General features: G+C 46.0%; 6 protein-coding genes across 6 annotated transcripts; all 6 read right to left on the bottom strand.

The window, feature by feature from the left end:
• Window positions 1-762: 762 nt before the first annotated feature.
• On the bottom strand, window positions 763-2,851 carry LOC137079480 (zona pellucida sperm-binding protein 4-like). The gene is made up of 8 exons (XM_067447433.1): window positions 2,236-2,851; window positions 1,969-2,156; window positions 1,804-1,901; window positions 1,573-1,730; window positions 1,298-1,490; window positions 1,081-1,228; window positions 923-995; window positions 763-839 (listed from the first exon to the last, which is right to left on the bottom strand). Exons 1-8 carry the CDS (start codon window positions 2,849-2,851, stop codon window positions 763-765), a joined length of 1,551 nt encoding a protein of 516 aa, XP_067303534.1.
• Window positions 2,852-4,469: 1,618 nt separating this feature from the next.
• LOC137079555 (zona pellucida sperm-binding protein 4-like) lies at window positions 4,470-6,848 on the bottom strand. The gene is made up of 10 exons (XM_067447507.1): window positions 6,807-6,848; window positions 6,334-6,456; window positions 5,943-6,153; window positions 5,676-5,863; window positions 5,511-5,608; window positions 5,280-5,437; window positions 5,005-5,197; window positions 4,788-4,935; window positions 4,630-4,702; window positions 4,470-4,546 (listed from the first exon to the last, which is right to left on the bottom strand). Exons 1-10 carry the CDS (start codon window positions 6,846-6,848, stop codon window positions 4,470-4,472), a joined length of 1,311 nt encoding a protein of 436 aa, XP_067303608.1.
• A 1,303-nt stretch (window positions 6,849-8,151) lies between these two features.
• On the bottom strand, window positions 8,152-10,192 carry LOC137079479 (zona pellucida sperm-binding protein 4-like). The gene is made up of 8 exons (XM_067447432.1): window positions 9,625-10,192; window positions 9,358-9,545; window positions 9,193-9,290; window positions 8,962-9,119; window positions 8,687-8,879; window positions 8,470-8,617; window positions 8,312-8,384; window positions 8,152-8,228 (listed from the first exon to the last, which is right to left on the bottom strand). Exons 1-8 carry the CDS (start codon window positions 10,190-10,192, stop codon window positions 8,152-8,154), a joined length of 1,503 nt encoding a protein of 500 aa, XP_067303533.1.
• A 1,618-nt stretch (window positions 10,193-11,810) lies between these two features.
• Window positions 11,811-13,851, bottom strand: LOC137079554 (zona pellucida sperm-binding protein 4-like). The gene is made up of 9 exons (XM_067447505.1): window positions 13,842-13,851; window positions 13,284-13,781; window positions 13,017-13,204; window positions 12,852-12,949; window positions 12,621-12,778; window positions 12,346-12,538; window positions 12,129-12,276; window positions 11,971-12,043; window positions 11,811-11,887 (listed from the first exon to the last, which is right to left on the bottom strand). The coding sequence occupies exons 1-9, from the start codon at window positions 13,849-13,851 to the stop codon at window positions 11,811-11,813; spliced, it is 1,443 nt and encodes a 480-aa protein (XP_067303606.1).
• Window positions 13,852-15,469: 1,618 nt separating this feature from the next.
• On the bottom strand, window positions 15,470-17,530 carry LOC137079478 (zona pellucida sperm-binding protein 4-like). Its single transcript, XM_067447430.1, has 8 exons — window positions 16,943-17,530; window positions 16,676-16,863; window positions 16,511-16,608; window positions 16,280-16,437; window positions 16,005-16,197; window positions 15,788-15,935; window positions 15,630-15,702; window positions 15,470-15,546 (listed from the first exon to the last, which is right to left on the bottom strand). The coding sequence occupies exons 1-8, from the start codon at window positions 17,421-17,423 to the stop codon at window positions 15,470-15,472; spliced, it is 1,416 nt and encodes a 471-aa protein (XP_067303531.1). The 5' UTR covers window positions 17,424-17,530.
• Window positions 17,531-19,152: 1,622 nt separating this feature from the next.
• On the bottom strand, window positions 19,153-21,213 carry LOC137079553 (zona pellucida sperm-binding protein 4-like). Its single transcript, XM_067447504.1, has 8 exons — window positions 20,626-21,213; window positions 20,359-20,546; window positions 20,194-20,291; window positions 19,963-20,120; window positions 19,688-19,880; window positions 19,471-19,618; window positions 19,313-19,385; window positions 19,153-19,229 (listed from the first exon to the last, which is right to left on the bottom strand). Exons 1-8 carry the CDS (start codon window positions 21,104-21,106, stop codon window positions 19,153-19,155), a joined length of 1,416 nt encoding a protein of 471 aa, XP_067303605.1. The 5' UTR covers window positions 21,107-21,213.
• Between the last annotated feature and the right edge of the window lie 198 nt (window positions 21,214-21,411).

Genomic DNA, 21,411 nt, shown 5'->3' with positions numbered 1-21,411 from the left:
GCTTTTTTTAGCAACACAAAGATAGTAGATCCTAGGATGTACTTTTTTTAACCATGTTCCTAATTTGAATGTCCCATGATCGGAAGACATCAACTCCAATCAGTTTAAAAGGTGGAAACTCTACTAATTTGCATGTCTTGAAATAACGAGATGAAGGACAGGGAATGCCTTCCTCATTCCTAACACTGATGACCTTGTCCACTGTCTTAGCTCCAATCTTTGCCAATGTAAACTCCTGTCCCCATTAGCTCTGCCAGGTCACGTTAGTCAAGCTCTCATCAGCCGAGTACATCCACCTATAGGAATACGATGCCCGTCAGAGCTTTCATTAGTAGTGATTGGGGGATATCAGCATTGCTTTATGGGGGTTTATCACTGCTCTTATTCATGATGCACAGGGAGTGCTTGCCCAGAACAGAACCATACCACCAATCGAAATTATGTTTTAATTGTATCATCTGAGGATAATGGTCTTGACAGAAGTGCATTTGATACCAAGGTGGAGGATAATCCCTGTCACCAGTTTGGAGTGTGTCACAAGTGGACAGGGGAGGTTTATAGGGACAGACCCTTGACTCCTTGATTATGACAGAGGGGATGAGTCTACACATGTACATTGGACTCCAAGTCAACCCATTGCAAATATTCTTAGTGTGGATTAGGCAAGTAGTGGGCCAATAATGCAAACTGAGAACAGTCATGAAAGAGCAATACCAAAGAGACACTGATGTTGAGTTAAGAAGTTTATTAAGACCACTAAAGTCACATGACCAGAGTAACTTCTCCACTAGACACCACAGTTTGTCCACTAGAGATTGTCTTGACATCAGCATCTCTTCCTGGAAGAGAAATGGTAGAATTGAGGGGCATTTAAAAACCAAATTCTCATGGTTCCTGAAGTCAGTTTACAGCTAGCACTCACTTTTCCTAGCACAGCTTTGCTCACAGGAGCCAGAAGAGGGATGGCACACCGCTGTACTACAGTGGATGAAGATCTAACAGAGGGGGAAAAGGGTCAAGCCACAGAAACCACTATAAAAAGACTAATATTAAGGGTTCAGGCAAGGCTGTGGAGCATACGGTTTCCTGCAGAGGAGCCAGTGATGCTGGATCCACAAATGTAAACATCTTCACAACAAAGCGCTTGTAGTGGGTTGGGAACTGAAGACCAGAAGATCCAGCCACCGGAACCAGTGTGGTCAGGTAACGGTCATCCCGGTAAGGGCATCTGGAAGGCAAAGGGGCAGTCAGAAAGGCCTTACAGCACACTAGCTGGATGAAGACCAGCCTTACTCACCCATCGACCAGAAGGTCCCACTGGGGTAGACTGAGTGGACTGGGGGTTGATGTCGCCCAGCAACGTCCCAGCATCAGGACAATGTTGGGGTCAGTCCTCTCCAAAACCCGCACCTCAACAAACACCGGCTCCCGCAGGACTTTTGTGACCGGATAATCAGCATCACTGTAGTAAGAGGTGTACGCCTCGTCCCCTGAGGAAGAACGCAGCATTTAAACAGAAACTGCTGCAACCTGGAGTTGTAGAAAATCCTCCATACTTGGACAGACACTTGCCTTCTGCACAGCCTTTGGTGACACATTGACCATTTGCCAGTCTAAGCTCCACCCTGAGGGGTCCAGAAGCAGCTACTGGTGGAGGTGCAGGAACAGTGTTGACATCCACAACCAGAGCTTCCACAGAAGTACCAGAGTACCTACACTGGAAGAGAAGCCTGTACAACAAACAGGGAGCTTTAGCATAAATGTTAATACTTGACAAGTGCTACAAGTGTAAAAAGCACCTACTCAAAATGGCTGTCCCTTGTGATGGAACCAAGCGGTCCGACACCCACTTCATACGAGGAGGTCATCCTGTTTTCATACACCACATAGCCACCATCCTCCTGCAAATAGTAACTGTTGGCATCCAGTCCTTTTCTAAGCAGAACAGAAGCACAAGCAGCTACCCACCATCATGCTCGTGCCACATGCAGTGACAGGGAACTGGTATATAGCAAAGGAAGGTGTGGATCCCACAGGACTGCAAGGTGGGTCATTTCCACCCAGGAGACGGACTGAATCCAGGCTCAATCGAGGCAGAGTAACATCTCTAGCCACCACTACCACAAACTGACCATCTCTTATACACTGGACAGTCACTGGAACAGGGTAAGAGAGCAGGTTATTGCTGAAGAGAAGTTTAACAGGAAACCCTTCACATTGACTCAACACTCTTACCCGCCTTCCCATAGTAGCACTGCTGTCCGTTAAAGCAGCAGTTGAGCGCTTCACACTCAGCACCACTGGTACCAGCTGGGCCACATTGGATCTGCTCATAATCAGCTACAGCACATTTGTCAAGGGGCTCTGCCTGCACCACTGGCTGCTTAGGCTGAACCTGCTGTTGACTAGCTTGCTGTTGAACCCACTGAGGAGACTGACTAGCTTGCTGTTGAACCCACTGAGGAGACTGACTAGCTGGCTTCTGAACCTGCTGACTAGCCTGCTGTTGAACCCACTGAGGAGACTGACTAGCTGGCTTCTGAACCTGCTGACTAGCCTGCTGTTGAACCCACTGAGGAGACTGACTAGCTGGCTTCTGAACCTGCTGACTAGCTTGCTGTTGAACCCACTGAGGAGACTGACTAGCTGGCTTCTGAACCTGCTGACTAGCTTGCTGTTGAACCCACTGAGGAGACTGACTAGCTTGCTTCTGAAGCCGCTGGTCAGTTTGCTGTAACATCAGAGCTTGGGGATTCTGGGGCAGATTACTCCACTGTGGAACAGCATGACAGAAAGCACAAAACCACACACAAAGTGCCAGAGACTGCACTGCACACCAACTTCCTGTCATTGTTCAACAGATAGTTACACTGTTGAGATGCTGCCCTTTGGTCTTTTTGTATTCTACAGATTTTGGCTAATTAACGATAATCCCTCCCTCTTCATTAACAGTCATGATTCTCCAGACATGCCCAAATGGGAGCTTATGCTGCCAGAAGATTCTCATTGGTTCTCAAAATTATGCACGTGATATTTTTTGATCCCAGTTGGTCAGATTCGTCATATTGAAGACAAGTAAAAAGGTTCATGTTCAGGTTTGCTACTGGAGCATGCCCAAAGTACTTTGGGTAGATGTTTGGTGCATTCCGCTTTGCTTGTAGACATGCTGAAGTATTAACTAGCATTATATACACCTGGTTTTTAAACAATCTAAAAAGCAAGTAAAATCAAATAATTCTGATATAATATTATAATTAAATTCTGTGAGGTAATATAGCCCAAATACACAAAAAAATATAGCAGAAATAGACTTCATACAACCAGACACCTAAACGTTATTTGTAAAGCAATTTGAGAGCATGTGGGATGAAAGAAAGTTAATGTCTTTTTGTTTTACTCCTGGGCAAGGCAAATGTCCTGCGCTGCTGTAGTAGATAACTAGGTGTTGGAGCCACAGACAGGAAGCAATGCAGTGGTGATGAATTGTCCTTAATAAAGTAAAAGTATGCAAGGTGGCTTTGCCTCATCTCTCACTCTGCAATGGGAGTGTTGATGTCAGAATACCTTTTATCCGGCTGCAATGTTTTTAAACCCTCTCTAACTCAGAGAGACCTTTAGGTAATCTCCCCATACTGGGCTAGCGTTCCTCCAGAACTGGCCGCATAAAAGTCAAAGATATTTATGTTAAAACATCACAAGGGAATCCTGCTTTTTTTAGCAACACAAAGATAGTAGATCCTAGGATGTACTTTTTTTAACCATGTTCCTAATTTGGATGTCCCATGATCGGAAGACATCAACTCCAATCAGTTTAAAAGGTGGAAACTCTACTAATTTGCATGTCTTGAAATAACGAGATGAAGGACAGGGAATGCCTTCCTCATTCCTAACACTGATGACCTTGTCCACTGTCTTAGCTCCAATCTTTGCCAATGTAAACTCCTGTCCCCATTAGCTCTGCCAGGTCACGTTAGTCAAGCTCTCATCAGCCGAGTACATCCACCTATAGGAATACGATGCCCGTCAGAGCTTTCATTAGTAGTGATTGGGGGATATCAGCATTGCTTTATGGGGGTTTATCACTGCTCTTATTCATGATGCACAGGGAGTGCTTGCCCAGAACAGAACCATACCACCAATCGAAATTATGTTTTAATTGTATCATCTGAGGATAGTGGTCTTGACAGAAGTGCATTTGATACCAAGGTGGAGGATAATCCCTGTCACCAGTTTGGAGTGTGTCACAAGTGGACAGGGGAGGTTTATAGGGACAGACCCTTGACTCCTTGATTATGACAGAGGGGATGAGTCTACACATGTACATTGGACTCCAAGTCAACCCATTGCAAATATTCTTAGTGTGGATTAGGCAAGTAGTGGGCCAATAATGCAAACTGAGAACAGTCATGAAAGAGCAATACCAAAGAGACACTGATGTTGAGTTAAGAAGTTTATTAAGACCACTAAAGTCACATGACCAGAGTAACTTCTCCACTAGACACCACAGTTTGTCCACTAGAGATTGTCTTGACATCAGCATCTCTTCCTGGAAGAGAAATGGTAGAATTGAGGGGCATTTAAAAACCAAATTCTCATGGTTCCTGAAGTCAGTTTACAGCTAGCACTCACTTTTCCTAGCACAGCTTTGCTCACAGGAGCCAGAAGAGGGATGGCACACCGCTGTACTACAGTGGATGAAGATCTAACAGAGGGGGAAAAGGGTCAAGCCACAGAAACCACTATAAAAAGACTAATATTAAGGGTTCAGGCAAGGCTGTGGAGCATACGGTTTCCTGCAGAGGAGCCAGTGATGCTGGATCCACAAATGTAAACATCTTCACAACAAAGCGCTTGTAGTGGGTTGGGAACTGAAGACCAGAAGATCCAGCCACCGGAACCAGTGTGGTCAGGTAACGGTCATCCCGGTAAGGGCATCTGGAAGGCAAAGGGGCAGTCAGAAAGGCCTTACAGCACACTAGCTGGATGAAGACCAGCCTTACTCACCCATCGACCAGAAGGTCCCACTGGGGTAGACTGAGTGGACTGGGGGTTGATGTCGCCCAGCAACGTCCCAGCATCAGGACAATGTTGGGGTCAGTCCTCTCCAAAACCCGCACCTCAACAAACACCGGCTCCCGCAGGACTTTTGTGACCGGATAATCAGCATCACTGTAGTAAGAGGTGTACGCCTCGTCCCCTGAGGAAGAACGCAGCATTTAAACAGAAACTGCTGCAACCTGGAGTTGTAGAAAATCCTCCATACTTGGACAGACACTTGCCTTCTGCACAGCCTTTGGTGACACATTGACCATTTGCCAGTCTAAGCTCCACCCTGAGGGGTCCAGAAGCAGCTACTGGTGGAGGTGCAGGAACAGTGTTGACCTCCACAACCAGAGCTTCCACAGAAGTACCAGAGTACCTACACTGGAAGAGAAGCCTGTACAACAAACAGGGAGCTTTAACATAAATGTTAATACTTGACAAGTGCTACAAGTGTAAAAAGCACCTACTCAAAATGGCTGTCCCTTGTGATGGAACCAAGCGGTCCGACACCCACTTCATACGAGGAGGTCATCCTGTTTTCATACACCACATAGCCACCATCCTCCTGCAAATAGTAACTGTTGGCATCCAGTCCTTTTCTAAGCAGAACAGAAGCACAAGCAGCTACGCACCATCATGCTCGTGCCACATGCAGTGACAGGGAGCTGGTATATAGCAAAGGAAGGTGTGGATCCCACAGGACTGCAAGGTGGGTCATTTCCACCCAGGAGACGGACTGAATCCAGGCTCAATCGAGGCAGAGTAACATCTCTAGCCACCACTACCACAAACTGACCATCTCTTATACACTGGACAGTCACTGGAACAGGGTAAGAGAGCAGGTTATTGCTGAAGAGAAGTTTAACAGGAAACCCTTCACATTGACTCAACACTCTTACCCGCCTTCCCATAGTAGCACTGCTGTCCGTTAAAGCAGCAGTTGAGCGCTTCACACTCAGCACCACTGGTACCAGCTGGGCCACATTGGATCTGCTCATAATCAGCTACAGCACATTTGTCAAGGGGCTCTGCCTGCACCACTGGCTGCTTAGGCTGAACCTGCTGTTGACTAGCTTGCTGTTGAACCCACTGAGGAGACTGACTAGCTTGCTGTTGAACCCACTGAGGAGACTGACTAGCTGGCTTCTGAACCTGCTGACTAGCCTGCTGTTGAACCCACTGAGGAGACTGACTAGCTGGCTTCTGAACCTGCTGACTAGCCTGCTGTTGAACCCACTGAGGAGACTGACTAGCTGGCTTCTGAACCTGCTGACTAGCTTGCTGTTGAACCCACTGAGGAGACTGACTAGCTTGCTGTTGAACCCACTGAGGAGACTGACTAGCTTGCTTCTGAAGCCGCTGGTCAGTTTGCTGTAACATCAGAGCTTGGGGATTCTGGGGCAGATTACTCCACTGTGGAACAGCATGACAGAAAGCACAAAACCACACACAAAGTGCCAGAGACTGCACTGCACACCAACTTCCTGTCATTGTTCAACAGATAGTTACACTGTTGAGATGCTGCCCTTTGGTCTTTTTGTATTCTACAGATTTTGGCTAATTAACGATAATCCCTCCCTCTTCATTAACAGTCATGATTCTCCAGACATGCCCAAATGGGAGCTTATGCTACCAGAAGATTCTCATTGGTTCTCAAAATTATGCACGTGATATTTTTTGATCCCAGTTGGTCAGATTCGTCATATTGAAGACAAGTAAAAAGGTTCATGTTCAGGTTTGCTACTGGAGCATGCCCAAAGTACTTTGGGTAGATGTTTGGTGCATTCCGCTTTGCTTGTAGACATGCTGAAGTATTAACTAGCATTATATACACCTGGTTTTTAAACAATCTAAAAAGCAAGTAAAATCAAATAATTCTGATATAATATTATAATTAAATTCTGTGAGGTAATATAGCCCAAATACACAAAAAATATAGCAGAAATAGACTTCATACAACCAGACACCTAAACGTTATTTGTAAAGCAATTTGAGAGCATGTGGGATGAAAGAAAGTTAATGTCTTTTTGTTTTACTCCTGGGCAAGGCAAATGTCCTGCGCTGCTGTAGTAGATAACTAGGTGTTGGAGCCACAGACAGGAAGCAATGCAGTGGTGATGAATTGTCCTTAATAAAGTAAAAGTATGCAAGGTGGCTTTGCCTCATCTCTCACTCTGCAATGGGAGTGTTGATGTCAGAATACCTTTTATCCGGCTGCAATGTTTTTAAACCCTCTCTAACTCAGAGAGACCTTTAGGTAATCTCCCCATACTGGGCTAGCGTTCCTCCAGAACTGGCCGCATAAAAGTCAAAGATATTTATGTTAAAACATCACAAGGGAATCCTGCTTTTTTTAGCAACACAAAGATAGTAGATCCTAGGATGTACTTTTTTTAACCATGTTCCTAATTTGGATGTCCCATGATCGGAAGACATCAACTCCAATCAGTTTAAAAGGTGGAAACTCTACTAATTTGCATGTCTTGAAATAACGAGATGAAGGACAGGGAATGCCTTCCTCATTCCTAACACTGATGACCTTGTCCACTGTCTTAGCTCCAATCTTTGCCAATGTAAACTCCTGTCCCCATTAGCTCTGCCAGGTCACGTTAGTCAAGCTCTCATCAGCCGAGTACATCCACCTATAGGAATACGATGCCCGTCAGAGCTTTCATTAGTAGTGATTGGGGGATATCAGCATTGCTTTATGGGGGTTTATCACTGCTCTTATTCATGATGCACAGGGAGTGCTTGCCCAGAACAGAACCATACCACCAATCAAAATTATGTTTTAATTGTATCATCTGAGGATAGTGGTCTTGACAGAAGTGCATTTGATACCAAGGTGGAGGATAATCCCTGTCACCAGTTTGGAGTGTGTCACAAGTGGACAGGGGAGGTTTATAGGGACAGACCCTTGACTCCTTGATTATGACAGAGGGGATGAGTCTACACATGTACATTGGACTCCAAGTCAACCCATTGCAAATATTCTTAGTGTGGATTAGGCAAGTAGTGGGCCAATAATGCAAACTGAGAACAGTCATGAAAGAGCAATACCAAAGAGACACTGATGTTGAGTTAAGAAGTTTATTAAGACCACTAAAGTCACATGACCAGAGTAACTTCTCCACTAGACACCACAGTTTGTCCACTAGAGATTGTCTTGACATCAGCATCTCTTCCTGGAAGAGAAATGGTAGAATTGAGGGGCATTTAAAAACCAAATTCTCATGGTTCCTGAAGTCAGTTTACAGCTAGCACTCACTTTTCCTAGCACAGCTTTGCTCACAGGAGCCAGAAGAGGGATGGCACACCGCTGTACTACAGTGGATGAAGATCTAACAGAGGGGGAAAAGGGTCAAGCCACAGAAACCACTATAAAAAGACTAATATTAAGGGTTCAGGCAAGGCTGTGGAGCATACGGTTTCCTGCAGAGGAGCCAGTGATGCTGGATCCACAAATGTAAACATCTTCACAACAAAGCGCTTGTAGTGGGTTGGGAACTGAAGACCAGAAGATCCAGCCACCGGAACCAGTGTGGTCAGGTAACGGTCATCCCGGTAAGGGCATCTGGAAGGCAAAGGGGCAGTCAGAAAGGCCTTACAGCACACTAGCTGGATGAAGACCAGCCTTACTCACCCATCGACCAGAAGGTCCCACTGGGGTAGACTGAGTGGACTGGGGGTTGATGTCGCCCAGCAACGTCCCAGCATCAGGACAATGTTGGGGTCAGTCCTCTCCAAAACCCGCACCTCAACAAACACCGGCTCCCGCAGGACTTTTGTGACCGGATAATCAGCATCACTGTAGTAAGAGGTGTACGCCTCGTCCCCTGAGGAAGAACGCAGCATTTAAACAGAAACTGCTGCAACCTGGAGTTGTAGAAAATCCTCCATACTTGGACAGACACTTGCCTTCTGCACAGCCTTTGGTGACACATTGACCATTTGCCAGTCTAAGCTCCACCCTGAGGGGTCCAGAAGCAGCTACTGGTGGAGGTGCAGGAACAGTGTTGACCTCCACAACCAGAGCTTCCACAGAAGTACCAGAGTACCTACACTGGAAGAGAAGCCTGTACAACAAACAGGGAGCTTTAGCATAAATGTTAATACTTGACAAGTGCTACAAGTGTAAAAAGCACCTACTCAAAATGGCTGTCCCTTGTGATGGAACCAAGCGGTCCGACACCCACTTCATACGAGGAGGTCATCCTGTTTTCATACACCACATAGCCACCATCCTCCTGCAAATAGTAACTGTTGGCATCCAGTCCTTTTCTAAGCAGAACAGAAGCACAAGCAGCTACCCACCATCATGCTCGTGCCACATGCAGTGACAGGGAACTGGTATATAGCAAAGGAAGGTGTGGATCCCACAGGACTGCAAGGTGGGTCATTTCCACCCAGGAGACGGACTGAATCCAGGCTCAATCGAGGCAGAGTAACATCTCTAGCCACCACTACCACAAACTGACCATCTCTTATACACTGGACAGTCACTGGAACAGGGTAAGAGAGCAGGTTATTGCTGAAGAGAAGTTTAACAGGAAACCCTTCACATTGACTCAACACTCTTACCCGCCTTCCCATAGTAGCACTGCTGTCCGTTAAAGCAGCAGTTGAGCGCTTCACACTCAGCACCACTGGTACCAGCTGGGCCACATTGGATCTGCTCATAATCAGCTACAGCACATTTGTCAAGGGGCTCTGCCTGCACCACTGGCTGCTTAGGCTGAACCTGCTGTTGACTAGCTTGCTGTTGAACCCACTGAGGAGACTGACTAGCTTGCTGTTGAACCCACTGAGGAGACTGACTAGCTGGCTTCTGAACCTGCTGACTAGCCTGCTGTTGAACCCACTGTGGAGACTGACTAGCTGGCTTCTGAACCTGCTGACTAGCCTGCTGTTGAACCCACTGAGGAGACTGACTAGCTTGCTGTTGAACCCACTGAGGAGACTGACTAGCTTGCTGTTGAACCCACTGAGGAGACTGACTAGCTTGCTTCTGAAGCCGCTGGTCAGTTTGCTGTAACATCAGAGCTTGGGGATTCTGGGGCAGATTACTCCACTGTGGAACAGCATGACAGAAAGCACAAAACCACACACAAAGTGCCAGAGACTGCACTGCACACCAACTTCCTGTCATTGTTCAACAGATAGTTACACTGTTGAGATGCTGCCCTTTGGTCTTTTTGTATTCTACAGATTTTGGCTAATTAACGATAATCCCTCCCTCTTCATTAACAGTCATGATTCTCCAGACATGCCCAAATGGGAGCTTATGCTACCAGAAGATTCTCATTGGTTCTCAAAATTATGCACGTGATATTTTTTGATCCCAGTTGGTCAGATTCGTCATATTGAAGACAAGTAAAAAGGTTCATGTTCAGGTTTGCTACTGGAGCATGCCCAAAGTACTTTGGGTAGATGTTTGGTGCATTCCGCTTTGCTTGTAGACATGCTGAAGTATTAACTAGCATTATATACACCTGGTTTTTAAACAATCTAAAAAGCAAGTAAAATCAAATAATTCAGATATAATATTATAATTAAATTCTGTGAGGTAATATAGCCCAAATACACAAAAAAATATAGCAGAAATAGACTTCATACAACCAGACACCTAAACGTTATTTGTAAAGCAATTTGAGAGCATGTGGGATGAAAGAAAGTTAATGTCTTTTTGTTTTACTCCTGGGCAAGGCAAATGTCCTGCGCTGCTGTAGTAGATAACTAGGTGTTGGAGCCACAGACAGGAAGCAATGCAGTGGTGATGAATTGTCCTTAATAAAGTAAAAGTATGCAAGGTGGCTTTGCCTCATCTCTCACTCTGCAATGGGAGTGTTGATGTCAGAATACCTTTTATCCGGCTGCAATGTTTTTAAACCCTCTCTAACTCAGAGAGACCTTTAGGTAATCTCCCCATACTGGGCTAGCGTTCCTCCAGAACTGGCCGCATAAAAGTCAAAGATATTTATGTTAAAACATCACAAGGGAATCCTGCTTTTTTTAGCAACACAAAGATAGTAGATCCTAGGATGTACTTTTTTTAACCATGTTCCTAATTTGGATGTCCCATGATCGGAAGACATCAACTCCAATCAGTTTAAAAGGTGGAAACTCTACTAATTTGCATGTCTTGAAATAACGAGATGAAGGACAGGGAATGCCTTCCTCATTCCTAACACTGATGACCTTGTCCACTGTCTTAGCTCCAATCTTTGCCAATGTAAGCTCCTGTCCCCATTAGCTCTGCCAGGTCACGTTAGTCAAGCTCTCATCAGCCGAGTACATCCACCTATAGGAATACGATGCCCGTCAGAGCTTTCATTAGTAGTGATTGGGGGATATCAGCATTGCTTTATGGGGGTTTATCACTGCTCTTATTCATGATGCACAGGGAGTGCTTGCCCAGAACAGAACCATACCACCAATCGAAATTATGTTTTAATTGTATCATCTGAGGATAGTGGTCTTGACAGAAGTGCATTTGATACCAAGGTGGAGGATAATCCCTGTCACCAGTTTGGAGTGTGTCACAAGTGGACAGGGGAGGTTTATAGGGACAGACCCTTGACTCCTTGATTATGACAGAGGGGATGAGTCTACACATGTACATTGGACTCCAAGTCAACCCATTGCAAATATTCTTAGTGTGGATTAGGCAAGTAGTGGGCCAATAATGCAAACTGAGAACAGTCATGAAAGAGCAATACCAAAGAGACACTGATGTTGAGTTAAGAAGTTTATTAAGACCACTAAAGTCACATGACCAGAGTAACTTCTCCACTAGACACCACAGTTTGTCCACTAGAGATTGTCTTGACATCAGCATCTCTTCCTGGAAGAGAAATGGTAGAATTGAGGGGCATTTAAAAACCAAATTCTCATGGTTCCTGAAGTCAGTTTACAGCTAGCACTCACTTTTCCTAGCACAGCTTTGCTCACAGGAGCCAGAAGAGGGATGGCACACCGCTGTACTACAGTGGATGAAGATCTAACAGAGGGGGAAAAGGGTCAAGCCACAGAAACCACTATAAAAAGACTAATATTAAGGGTTCAGGCAAGGCTGTGGAGCATACGGTTTCCTGCAGAGGAGCCAGTGATGCTGGATCCACAAATGTAAACATCTTCACAACAAAGCGCTTGTAGTGGGTTGGGAACTGAAGACCAGAAGATCCAGCCACCGGAACCAGTGTGGTCAGGTAACGGTCATCCCGGTAAGGGCATCTGGAAGGCAAAGGGGCAGTCAGAAAGGCCTTACAGCACACTAGCTGGATGAAGACCAGCCTTACTCACCCATCGACCAGAAGGTCCCACTGGGGTAGACTGAGTGGACTGGGGGTTGATGTCGCCCAGCAACGTCCCAGCATCAGGACAATGTTGGGGTCAGTCCTCTCCAAAACCCGCACCTCAACAAACACCGGCTCCCGCAGGACTTTTGTGACCGGATAATCAGCATCACTGTAGTAAGAGGTGTACGCCTCGTCCCCTGAGGAAGAACGCAGCATTTAAACAGAAACTGCTGCAACCTGGAGTTGTAGAAAATCCTCCATACTTGGACAGACACTTGCCTTCTGCACAGCCTTTGGTGACACATTGACCATTTGCCAGTCTAAGCTCCACCCTGAGGGGTCCAGAAGCAGCTACTGGTGGAGGTGCAGGAACAGTGTTGACCTCCACAACCAGAGCTTCCACAGAAGTACCAGAGTACCTACACTGGAAGAGAAGCCTGTACAACAAACAGGGAGCTTTAGCATAAATGTTAATACTTGACAAGTGCTACAAGTGTAAAAAGCACCTACTCAAAATGGCTGTCCCTTGTGATGGAACCAAGCGGTCCGACACCCACTTCATACGAGGAGGTCATCCTGTTTTCATACACCACATAGCCACCATCCTCCTGCAAATAGTAACTGTTGGCATCCAGTCCTTTTCTAAGCAGAACAGAAGCACAAGCAGCTACCCACCATCATGCTCGTGCCACATGCAGTGACAGGGAACTGGTATATAGCAAAGGAAGGTGTGGATCCCACAGGACTGCAAGGTGGGTCATTTCCACCCAGGAGACGGACTGAATCCAGGCTCAATCGAGGCAGAGTAACATCTCTAGCCACCACTACTACAAACTGACCATCTCTTATACACTGGACAGTCACTGGAACAGGGTAAGAGAGCAGGTTATTGCTGAAGAGAAGTTTAACAGGAAACCCTTCACATTGACTCAACACTCTTACCCGCCTTCCCATAGTAGCACTGCTGTCCGTTAAAGCAGCAGTTGAGCGCTTCACACTCAGCACCACTGGTACCAGCTGGGCCACATTGGATCTGCTCATAATCAGCTACAGCACATTTGTCAAGGGGCTCTGCCTGCACCACTGGCTGCTTAGGCTGAACCTGCTGTTGAACCCACTGAGGAGACTGACTAGCTTGCTGTTGAACCCACTGAGGAGACTGACTAGCTGGCTTCTGAACCTGCTGTCTAGCCTGCTGTTGAACCCACTGAGGAGACTGACTAGCTGGCTTCTGAACCTGCTGACTAGCCTGCTGTTGAACCCACTGAGGAGACTGACTAGCTGGCTTCTGAACCTGCTGACTAGCTTGCTGTTGAACCCACTGAGGAGACTGACTAGCTGGCTTCTGAACCTGCTGACTAGCTTGCTTCTGTAGCCGCTGGTCAGTTTGCTGTAACATCAGAGCTTGGGGATTCTGGGGCAGATTACTCCACTGTGGAACTGCATGACAGAAAACACAAAACCACACACAAAGTGCCAGAGACTGCACTGCACACCAACTTCCTGTCATTGTTCAACAGATAGTTACACTGTTGAGATGCTGCCCTTTGGTCTTTTTGTATTCTACAGATTTTGGCTAATTAACGATAATCCCTCCCTCTTCATTAACAGTCATGATTCTCCAGACATGCCCAAATGGGAGCTTATGCTACCAGAAGATTCTCATTGGTTCTCAAAATTATGCACGTGATATTTTTTGATCCCAGTTGGTCAGATTCGTCATATTGAAGACAAGTAAAAAGGTTCATGTTCAGGTTTGCTACTGGAGCATGCCCAAAGTACTTTGGGTAGATGTTTGGTGCATTCCGCTTTGCTTGTAGACATGCTGAAGTATTAACTAGCATTATATACACCTGGTTTTTAAACAATCTAAAAAGCAAGTAAAATCAAATAATTCTGATATAATATTATAATTAAATTCTGTGAGGTAATATAGCCCAAATACACAAAAAAATATAGCAGAAATAGACTTCATACAACCAGACACCTAAACGTTATTTGTAAAGCAATTTGAGAGCATGTGGGATGAAAGAAAGTTAATGTCTTTTTGTTTTACTCCTGGGCAAGGCAAATGTCCTGCGCTGCTGTAGTAGATAACTAGGTGTTGGAGCCACAGACAGGAAGCAATGCAGTGGTGATGAATTGTCCTTAATAAAGTAAAAGTATGCAAGGTGGCTTTGCCTCATCTCTCACTCTGCAATGGGAGTGTTGATGTCAGAATACCTTTTATCCGGCTGCAATGTTTTTAAACCCTCTCTAACTCAGAGAGACCTTTAGGTAATCTCCCCATACTGGGCTAGCGTTCCTCCAGAACTGGCCGCATAAAAGTCAAAGATATTTATGTTAAAACATCACAAGGGAATCCTGCTTTTTTTAGCAACACAAAGATAGTAGATCCTAGGATGTACTTTTTTTAACCATGTTCCTAATTTGGATGTCCCATGATCGGAAGACATCAACTCCAATCAGTTTAAAAGGTGGAAACTCTACTAATTTGCATGTCTTGAAATAACGAGATGAAGGACAGGGAATGCCTTCCTCATTCCTAACACTGATGACCTTGTCCACTGTCTTAGCTCCAATCTTTGCCAATGTAAGCTCCTGTCCCCATTAGCTCTGCCAGGTCACGTTAGTCAAGCTCTCATCAGCCGAGTACATCCACCTATAGGAATACGATGCCCGTCAGAGCTTTCATTAGTAGTGATTGGGGGATATCAGCATTGCTTTATGGGGGTTTATCACTGCTCTTATTCATGATGCACAGGGAGTGCTTGCCCAGAACAGAACCATACCACCAATCGAAATTATGTTTTAATTGTATCATCTGAGGATAGTGGTCTTGACAGAAGTGCATTTGATACCAAGGTGGAGGATAATCCCTGTCACCAGTTTGGAGTGTGTCACAAGTGGACAGGGGAGGTTTATAGGGACAGACCCTTGACTCCTTGATTATGACAGAGGGGATGAGTCTACACATGTACATTGGACTCCAAGTCAACCCATTGCAAATATTCTTAGTGTGGATTAGGCAAGTAGTGGGCCAATAATGCAAACTGAGAACAGTCATGAAAGAGCAATACCAAAGAGACACTGATGTTGAGTTAAGAAGTTTATTAAGACCACTAAAGTCACATGACCAGAGTAACTTCTCCACTAGACACCACAGTTTGTCCACTAGAGATTGTCTTGACATCAGCATCTCTTCCTGGAAGAGAAATGGTAGAATTGAGGGGCATTTAAAAACCAAATTCTCATGGTTCCTGAAGTCAGTTTACAGCTAGCACTCACTTTTCCTAGCACAGCTTTGCTCACAGGAGCCAGAAGAGGGATGGCACACCGCTGTACTACAGTGGATGAAGATCTAACAGAGGGGGAAAAGGGTCAAGCCACAGAAACCACTATAAAAAGACTAATATTAAGGGTTCAGGCAAGGCTGTGGAGCATACGGTTTCCTGCAGAGGAGCCAGTGATGCTGGATCCACAAATGTAAACATCTTCACAACAAAGCGCTTGTAGTGGGTTGGGAACTGAAGACCAGAAGATCCAGCCACCGGAACCAGTGTGGTCAGGTAACGGTCATCCCGGTAAGGGCATCTGGAAGGCAAAGGGGCAGTCAGAAAGGCCTTACAGCACACTAGCTGGATGAAGACCAGCCTTACTCACCCATCGACCAGAAGGTCCCACTGGGGTAGACTGAGTGGACTGGGGGTTGATGTCGCCCAGCAACGTCCCAGCATCAGGACAATGTTGGGGTCAGTCCTCTCCAAAACCCGCACCTCAACAAACACCGGCTCCCGCAGGACTTTTGTGACCGGATAATCAGCATCACTGTAGTAAGAGGTGTACGCCTCGTCCCCTGAGGAAGAACGCAGCATTTAAACAGAAACTGCTGCAACCTGGAGTTGTAGAAAATCCTCCATACTTGGACAGACACTTGCCTTCTGCACAGCCTTTGGTGACACATTGACCATTTGCCAGTCTAAGCTCCACCCTGAGGGGTCCAGAAGCAGCTACTGGTGGAGGTGCAGGAACAGTGTTGACCTCCACAACCAGAGCTTCCACAGAAGTACCAGAGTACCTACACTGGAAGAGAAGCCTGTACAACAAACAGGGAGCTTTAGCATAAATGTTAATACTTGACAAGTGCTACAAGTGTAAAAAGCACCTACTCAAAATGGCTGTCCCTTGTGATGGAACCAAGCGGTCCGACACCCACTTCATACGAGGAGGTCATCCTGTTTTCATACACCACATAGCCACCATCCTCCTGCAAATAGTAACTGTTGGCATCCAGTCCTTTTCTAAGCAGAACAGAAGCACAAGCAGCTACCCACCATCATGCTCGTGCCACATGCAGTGACAGGGAACTGGTATATAGCAAAGGAAGGTGTGGATCCCACAGGACTGCAAGGTGGGTCATTTCCACCCAGGAGACGGACTGAATCCAGGCTCAATCGAGGCAGAGTAACATCTCTAGCCACCACTACCACAAACTGACCATCTCTTATACACTGGACAGTCACTGGAACAGGGTAAGAGAGCAGGTTATTGCTGAAGAGAAGTTTAACAGGAAACCCTTCACATTGACTCAACACTCTTACCCGCCTTCCCATAGTAGCACTGCTGTCCGTTAAAGCAGCAGTTGAGCGCTTCACACTCAGCACCACTGGTACCAGCTGGGCCACATTGGATCTGCTCATAATCAGCTACAGCACATTTGTCAAGGGGCTCTGCCTGCACCACTGGCTGCTTAGGCTGAACCTGCTGTTGACTAGCTTGCTGTTGAACCCACTGAGGAGACTGACTAGCTTGCTGTTGAACCCACTGAGGAGACTGACTAGCTGGCTTCTGAACCTGCTGACTAGCCTGCTGTTGAACCCACTGAGGAGACTGACTAGCTGGCTTCTGAACCTGCTGACTAGCCTGCTGTTGAACCCACTGAGGAGACTGACTAGCTGGCTTCTGAACCTGCTGACTAGCTTGCTGTTGAACCCACTGAGGAGACTGACTAGCTTGCTGTTGAACCCACTGAGGAGACTGACTAGCTTGCTTCTGAAGCCGCTGGTCAGTTTGCTGTAACATCAGAGCTTGGGGATTCTGGGGCAGATTACTCCACTGTGGAACAGCATGACAGAAAGCACAAAACCACACACAAAGTGCCAGAGACTGCACTGCACACCAACTTCCTGTCATTGTTCAACAGATAGTTACACTGTTGAGATGCTGCCCTTTGGTCTTTTTGTATTCTACAGATTTTGGCTAATTAACGATAATCCCTCCCTCTTCATTAACAGTCATGATTCTCCAGACATGCCCAAATGGGAGCTTATGCTACCAGAAGATTCTCATTGGTTCTCAAAATTATGCACGTGATATTTTTTGATCCCAGTTGGTCAGATTCGTCATATTGAAGACAAGTAAAAAGGTTAATGTTCAGGTTTGCTACTGGAGCATGCCCAAAGTACTTTGGGTAGATGTTTGGTGCATTCCGCTTTGCTTGTAGACATGCTGAAGTATTAACTAGCATTATATACACCTGGTTTTTAAACAATCTAAAAAGCAAGTAAAATCAAATAATTCTGATATAATATTATAATTAAATTCTGTGAGGTAATATAGCCCAAATACACAAAAAAATATAGCAGAAATAGACTTCATACAACCAGACACCTAAACGTTATTTGTAAAGCAATTTGAGAGCATGTGGGATGAAAGAAAGTTAATGTCTTTTTGTTTTACTCCTGGGCAAGGCAAATGTCCTGCGCTGCTGTAGTAGATAACTAGGTGTTGGAGCCACAGACAGGAAGCAATGCAGTGGTGATGAATTGTCCTTAATAAAGTAAAAGTATGCAAGGTGGCTTTGCCTCATCTCTCACTCTGCAATGGGAGTGTTGATGTCAGAATACCTTTTATCCGGCTGCAATGTTTTTAAACCCTCTCTAACTCAGAGAGACCTTTAGGTAATCTCCCCATACTGGGCTAGCGTTCCTCCAGAACTGGCCGCATAAAAGTCAAAGATATTTATGTTAAAACATCACAAGGGAATCCTGCTTTTTTTAGCAACACAAAGATAGTAGATCCTAGGATGTACTTTTTTTAACCATGTTCCTAATTTGGATGTCCCATGATCGGAAGACATCAACTCCAATCAGTTTAAAAGGTGGAAACTCTACTAATTTGCATGTCTTGAAATAACGAGATGAAGGACAGGGAATGCCTTCCTCATTCCTAACACTGATGACCTTGTCCACTGTCTTAGCTCCAATCTTTGCCAATGTAAGCTCCTGTCCCCATTAGCTCTGCCAGGTCACGTTAGTCAAGCTCTCACCAGCCGAGTACATCCACCTATAGGAATACGATGCCCGTCAGAGCTTTCATTAGTAGTGATTGGGGGATATCAGCATTGCTTTATGGGGGTTTATCACTGCTCTTATTCATGATGCACAGGGAGTGCTTGCCCAGAACAGAACCATACCACCAATCGAAATTATGTTTTAATTGTATCATCTGAGGATAGTGGTCTTGACAGAAGTGCATTTGATACCAAGGTGGAGGATAATCCCTGTCACCAGTTTGGAGTGTGTCACAAGTGGACAGGGGAGGTTTATAGGGACAGACCCTTGACTCCTTGATTATGACAGAGGGGATGAGTCTACACATGTACATTGGACTCCAAGTCAACCCATTGCAAATATTCTTAGTGTGGATTAGGCAAGTAGTGGGCCAATAATGCAAACTGAGAACAGTCATGAAAGAGCAATACCAAAGAGACACTGATGTTGAGTTAAGAAGTTTATTAAGACCACTAAAGTCACATGACCAGAGTAACTTCTCCACTAGACACCACAGTTTGTCCACTAGAGATTGTCTTGACATCAGCATCTCTTCCTGGAAGAGAAATGGTAGAATTGAGGGGCATTTAAAAACCAAATTCTCATGGTTCCTGAAGTCAGTTTACAGCTAGCACTCACTTTTCCTAGCACAGCTTTGCTCACAGGAGCCAGAAGAGGGATGGCACACCGCTGTACTACAGTGGATGAAGATCTAACAGAGGGGGAAAAGGGTCAAGCCACAGAAACCACTATAAAAAGACTAATATTAAGGGTTCAGGCAAGGCTGTGGAGCATACGGTTTCCTGCAGAGGAGCCAGTGATGCTGGATCCACAAATGTAAACATCTTCACAACAAAGCGCTTGTAGTGGGTTGGGAACTGAAGACCAGAAGATCCAGCCACCGGAACCAGTGAGGTCAGGTAACGGTCATCCCGGTAAGGGCATCTGGAAGGCAAAGGGGCAGTCAGAAAGGCCTTACAGCACACTAGCTGGATGAAGACCAGCCTTACTCACCCATCGACCAGAAGGTCCCACTGGGGTAGACTGAGTGGACTGGGGGTTGATGTCGCCCAGCAACGTCCCAGCATCAGGACAATGTTGGGGTCAGTCCTCTCCAAAACCCGCACCTCAACAAACACCGGCTCCCGCAGGACTTTTGTGACCGGATAATCAGCATCACTGTAGTAAGAGGTGTACGCCTCGTCCCCTGAGGAAGAACGCAGCATTTAAACAGAAACTGCTGCAACCTGGAGTTGTAGAAAATCCTCCATACTTGGACAGACACTTGCCTTCTGCACAGCCTTTGGTGACACATTGACCATTTGCCAGTCTAAGCTCCACCCTGAGGGGTCCAGAAGCAGCTACTGGTGGAGGTGCAGGAACAGTGTTGACCTCCACAACCAGAGCTTCCACAGAAGTACCAGAGTACCTACACTGGAAGAGAAGCCTGTACAACAAACAGGGAGCTTTAGCATAAATGTTAATACTTGACAAGTGCTACAAGTGTAAAAAGCACCTACTCAAAATGGCTGTCCCTTGTGATGGAACCAAGCGGTCCGACACCCACTTCATACGAGGAGGTCATCCTGTTTTCATACACCACATAGCCACCATCCTCCTGCAAATAGTAACTGTTGGCATCCAGTCCTTTTCTAAGCAGAACAGAAGCACAAGCAGCTACCCACCATCATGCTCGTGCCACATGCAGTGACAGGGAACTGGTATATAGCAAAGGAAGGTGTGGATCCCACAGGACTGCAAGGTGGGTCATTTCCACCCAGGAGACGGACTGAATCCAGGCTCAATCGAGGCAGAGTAACATCTCTAGCCACCACTACCACAAACTGACCATCTCTTATACACTGGACAGTCACTGGAACAGGGTAAGAGAGCAGGTTATTGCTGAAGAGAAGTTTAACAGGAAACCCTTCACATTGACTCAACACTCTTACCCGCCTTCCCATAGTAGCACTGCTGTCCGTTAAAGCAGCAGTTGAGCGCTTCACACTCAGCACCACTGGTACCAGCTGGGCCACATTGGATCTGCTCATAATCAGCTACAGCACATTTGTCAAGGGGCTCTGCCTGCACCACTGGCTGCTTAGGCTGAACCTGCTGTTGACTAGCTTGCTGTTGAACCCACTGAGGAGACTGACTAGCTTGCTGTTGAACCCACTGAGGAGACTGACTAGCTGGCTTCTGAACCTGCTGACTAGCCTGCTGTTGAACCCACTGAGGAGACTGACTAGCTGGCTTCTGAACCTGCTGACTAGCCTGCTGTTGAACCCACTGAGGAGACTGACTAGCTGGCTTCTGAACCTGCTGACTAGCTTGCTGTTGAACCCACTGAGGAGACTGACTAGCTTGCTGTTGAACCCACTGAGGAGACTGACTAGCTTGCTTCTGAAGCCGCTGGTCAGTTTGCTGTAACATCAGAGCTTGGGGATTCTGGGGCAGATTACTCCACTGTGGAACAGCATGACAGAAAGCACAAAACCACACACAAAGTGCCAGAGACTGCACTGCACACCAACTTCCTGTCATTGTTCAACAGATAGTTACACTGTTGAGATGCTGCCCTTTGGTCTTTTTGTATTCTACAGATTTTGGCTAATTAACGATAATCCCTCCCTCTTCATTAACAGTCATGATTCTCCAGACATGCCCAAATGGGAGCTTATGCTACCAGAAGATTCTCATTGGTTCTCAAAATTATGCACGTGATATTTTTTGATCCC

Source organism: Pseudorasbora parva, chromosome 6, assembly GCF_024679245.1.
Source record: "Pseudorasbora parva isolate DD20220531a chromosome 6, ASM2467924v1, whole genome shotgun sequence".
In the NCBI taxonomy this organism is placed as follows: domain Eukaryota; kingdom Metazoa; phylum Chordata; class Actinopteri; order Cypriniformes; family Gobionidae; genus Pseudorasbora; species Pseudorasbora parva.
The sequence above is the reverse complement of the archived record's forward strand: the minus strand, read 5'-3'. Positions and strand labels throughout refer to the sequence as shown.

Excerpts from the sequence above, each read along its gene's own strand:
- LOC137079480 (XM_067447433.1), bottom strand. The coding sequence starts at position 2,851 with ATGACAGGAAGTTGGTGTGCAGTGCAGTCTCTGGCACTTTGTGTGTGG. Across the intron at positions 1,229-1,297 it reads TGGGACCTTCTGGTCGATGG|ATGCCCTTACCGGGATGACC; the intron begins GTGAGTAAGGCT and ends TTTGCCTTCCAG. Across the intron at positions 996-1,080 it reads TGGCTCCTCTGCAGGAAACC|ATCTTCATCCACTGTAGTAC; the intron begins GTATGCTCCACA and ends CCCCTCTGTTAG.
- LOC137079555 (XM_067447507.1), bottom strand. The coding sequence starts at position 6,848 with ATGTCTACAAGCAAAGCGGAATGCACCAAACATCTACCCAAA. Across the intron at positions 6,154-6,333 it reads CTAGTCAGTCTCCTCAGTGG|CAAGCTAGTCAGTCTCCTCA; the intron begins GTTCAACAGCAA and ends TGGGTTCAACAG. Across the intron at positions 5,864-5,942 it reads GTGCTACTATGGGAAGGCGG|TGACTGTCCAGTGTATAAGA; the intron begins GTAAGAGTGTTG and ends ACCCTGTTCCAG.
- LOC137079479 (XM_067447432.1), bottom strand. The coding sequence starts at position 10,192 with ATGACAGGAAGTTGGTGTGCAGTGCAGTCTCTGGCACTTTGTGTGTGG. Across the intron at positions 9,120-9,192 it reads ACAAGGGACAGCCATTTTGA|GCTTCTCTTCCAGTGTAGGT; the intron begins GTAGGTGCTTTT and ends TTTGTTGTACAG. Across the intron at positions 8,880-8,961 it reads CACCAAAGGCTGTGCAGAAG|GGGACGAGGCGTACACCTCT; the intron begins GCAAGTGTCTGT and ends GTTCTTCCTCAG.
- LOC137079554 (XM_067447505.1), bottom strand. Across the intron at positions 12,539-12,620 it reads CACCAAAGGCTGTGCAGAAG|GGGACGAGGCGTACACCTCT; the intron begins GCAAGTGTCTGT and ends GTTCTTCCTCAG. Across the intron at positions 11,888-11,970 it reads GCAAAGCTGTGCTAGGAAAA|GAAGAGATGCTGATGTCAAG; the intron begins GTGAGTGCTAGC and ends TTTCTCTTCCAG.
- LOC137079478 (XM_067447430.1), bottom strand. The coding sequence starts at position 17,423 with ATGTTACAGCAAACTGACCAGCGGCTTCAGAAGCAAGCTAGTCAGTCT. Across the intron at positions 16,864-16,942 it reads GTGCTACTATGGGAAGGCGG|TGACTGTCCAGTGTATAAGA; the intron begins GTAAGAGTGTTG and ends ACCCTGTTCCAG. Across the intron at positions 16,438-16,510 it reads ACAAGGGACAGCCATTTTGA|GCTTCTCTTCCAGTGTAGGT; the intron begins GTAGGTGCTTTT and ends TTTGTTGTACAG.
- LOC137079553 (XM_067447504.1), bottom strand. The coding sequence starts at position 21,106 with ATGTTACAGCAAACTGACCAGCGGCTTCAGAAGCAAGCTAGTCAGTCT. Across the intron at positions 20,292-20,358 it reads CATGTGGCACGAGCATGATG|GAGGATGGTGGCTATGTGGT; the intron begins GTGGGTAGCTGC and ends TACTATTTGCAG. Across the intron at positions 19,619-19,687 it reads TGGGACCTTCTGGTCGATGG|ATGCCCTTACCGGGATGACC; the intron begins GTGAGTAAGGCT and ends TTTGCCTTCCAG.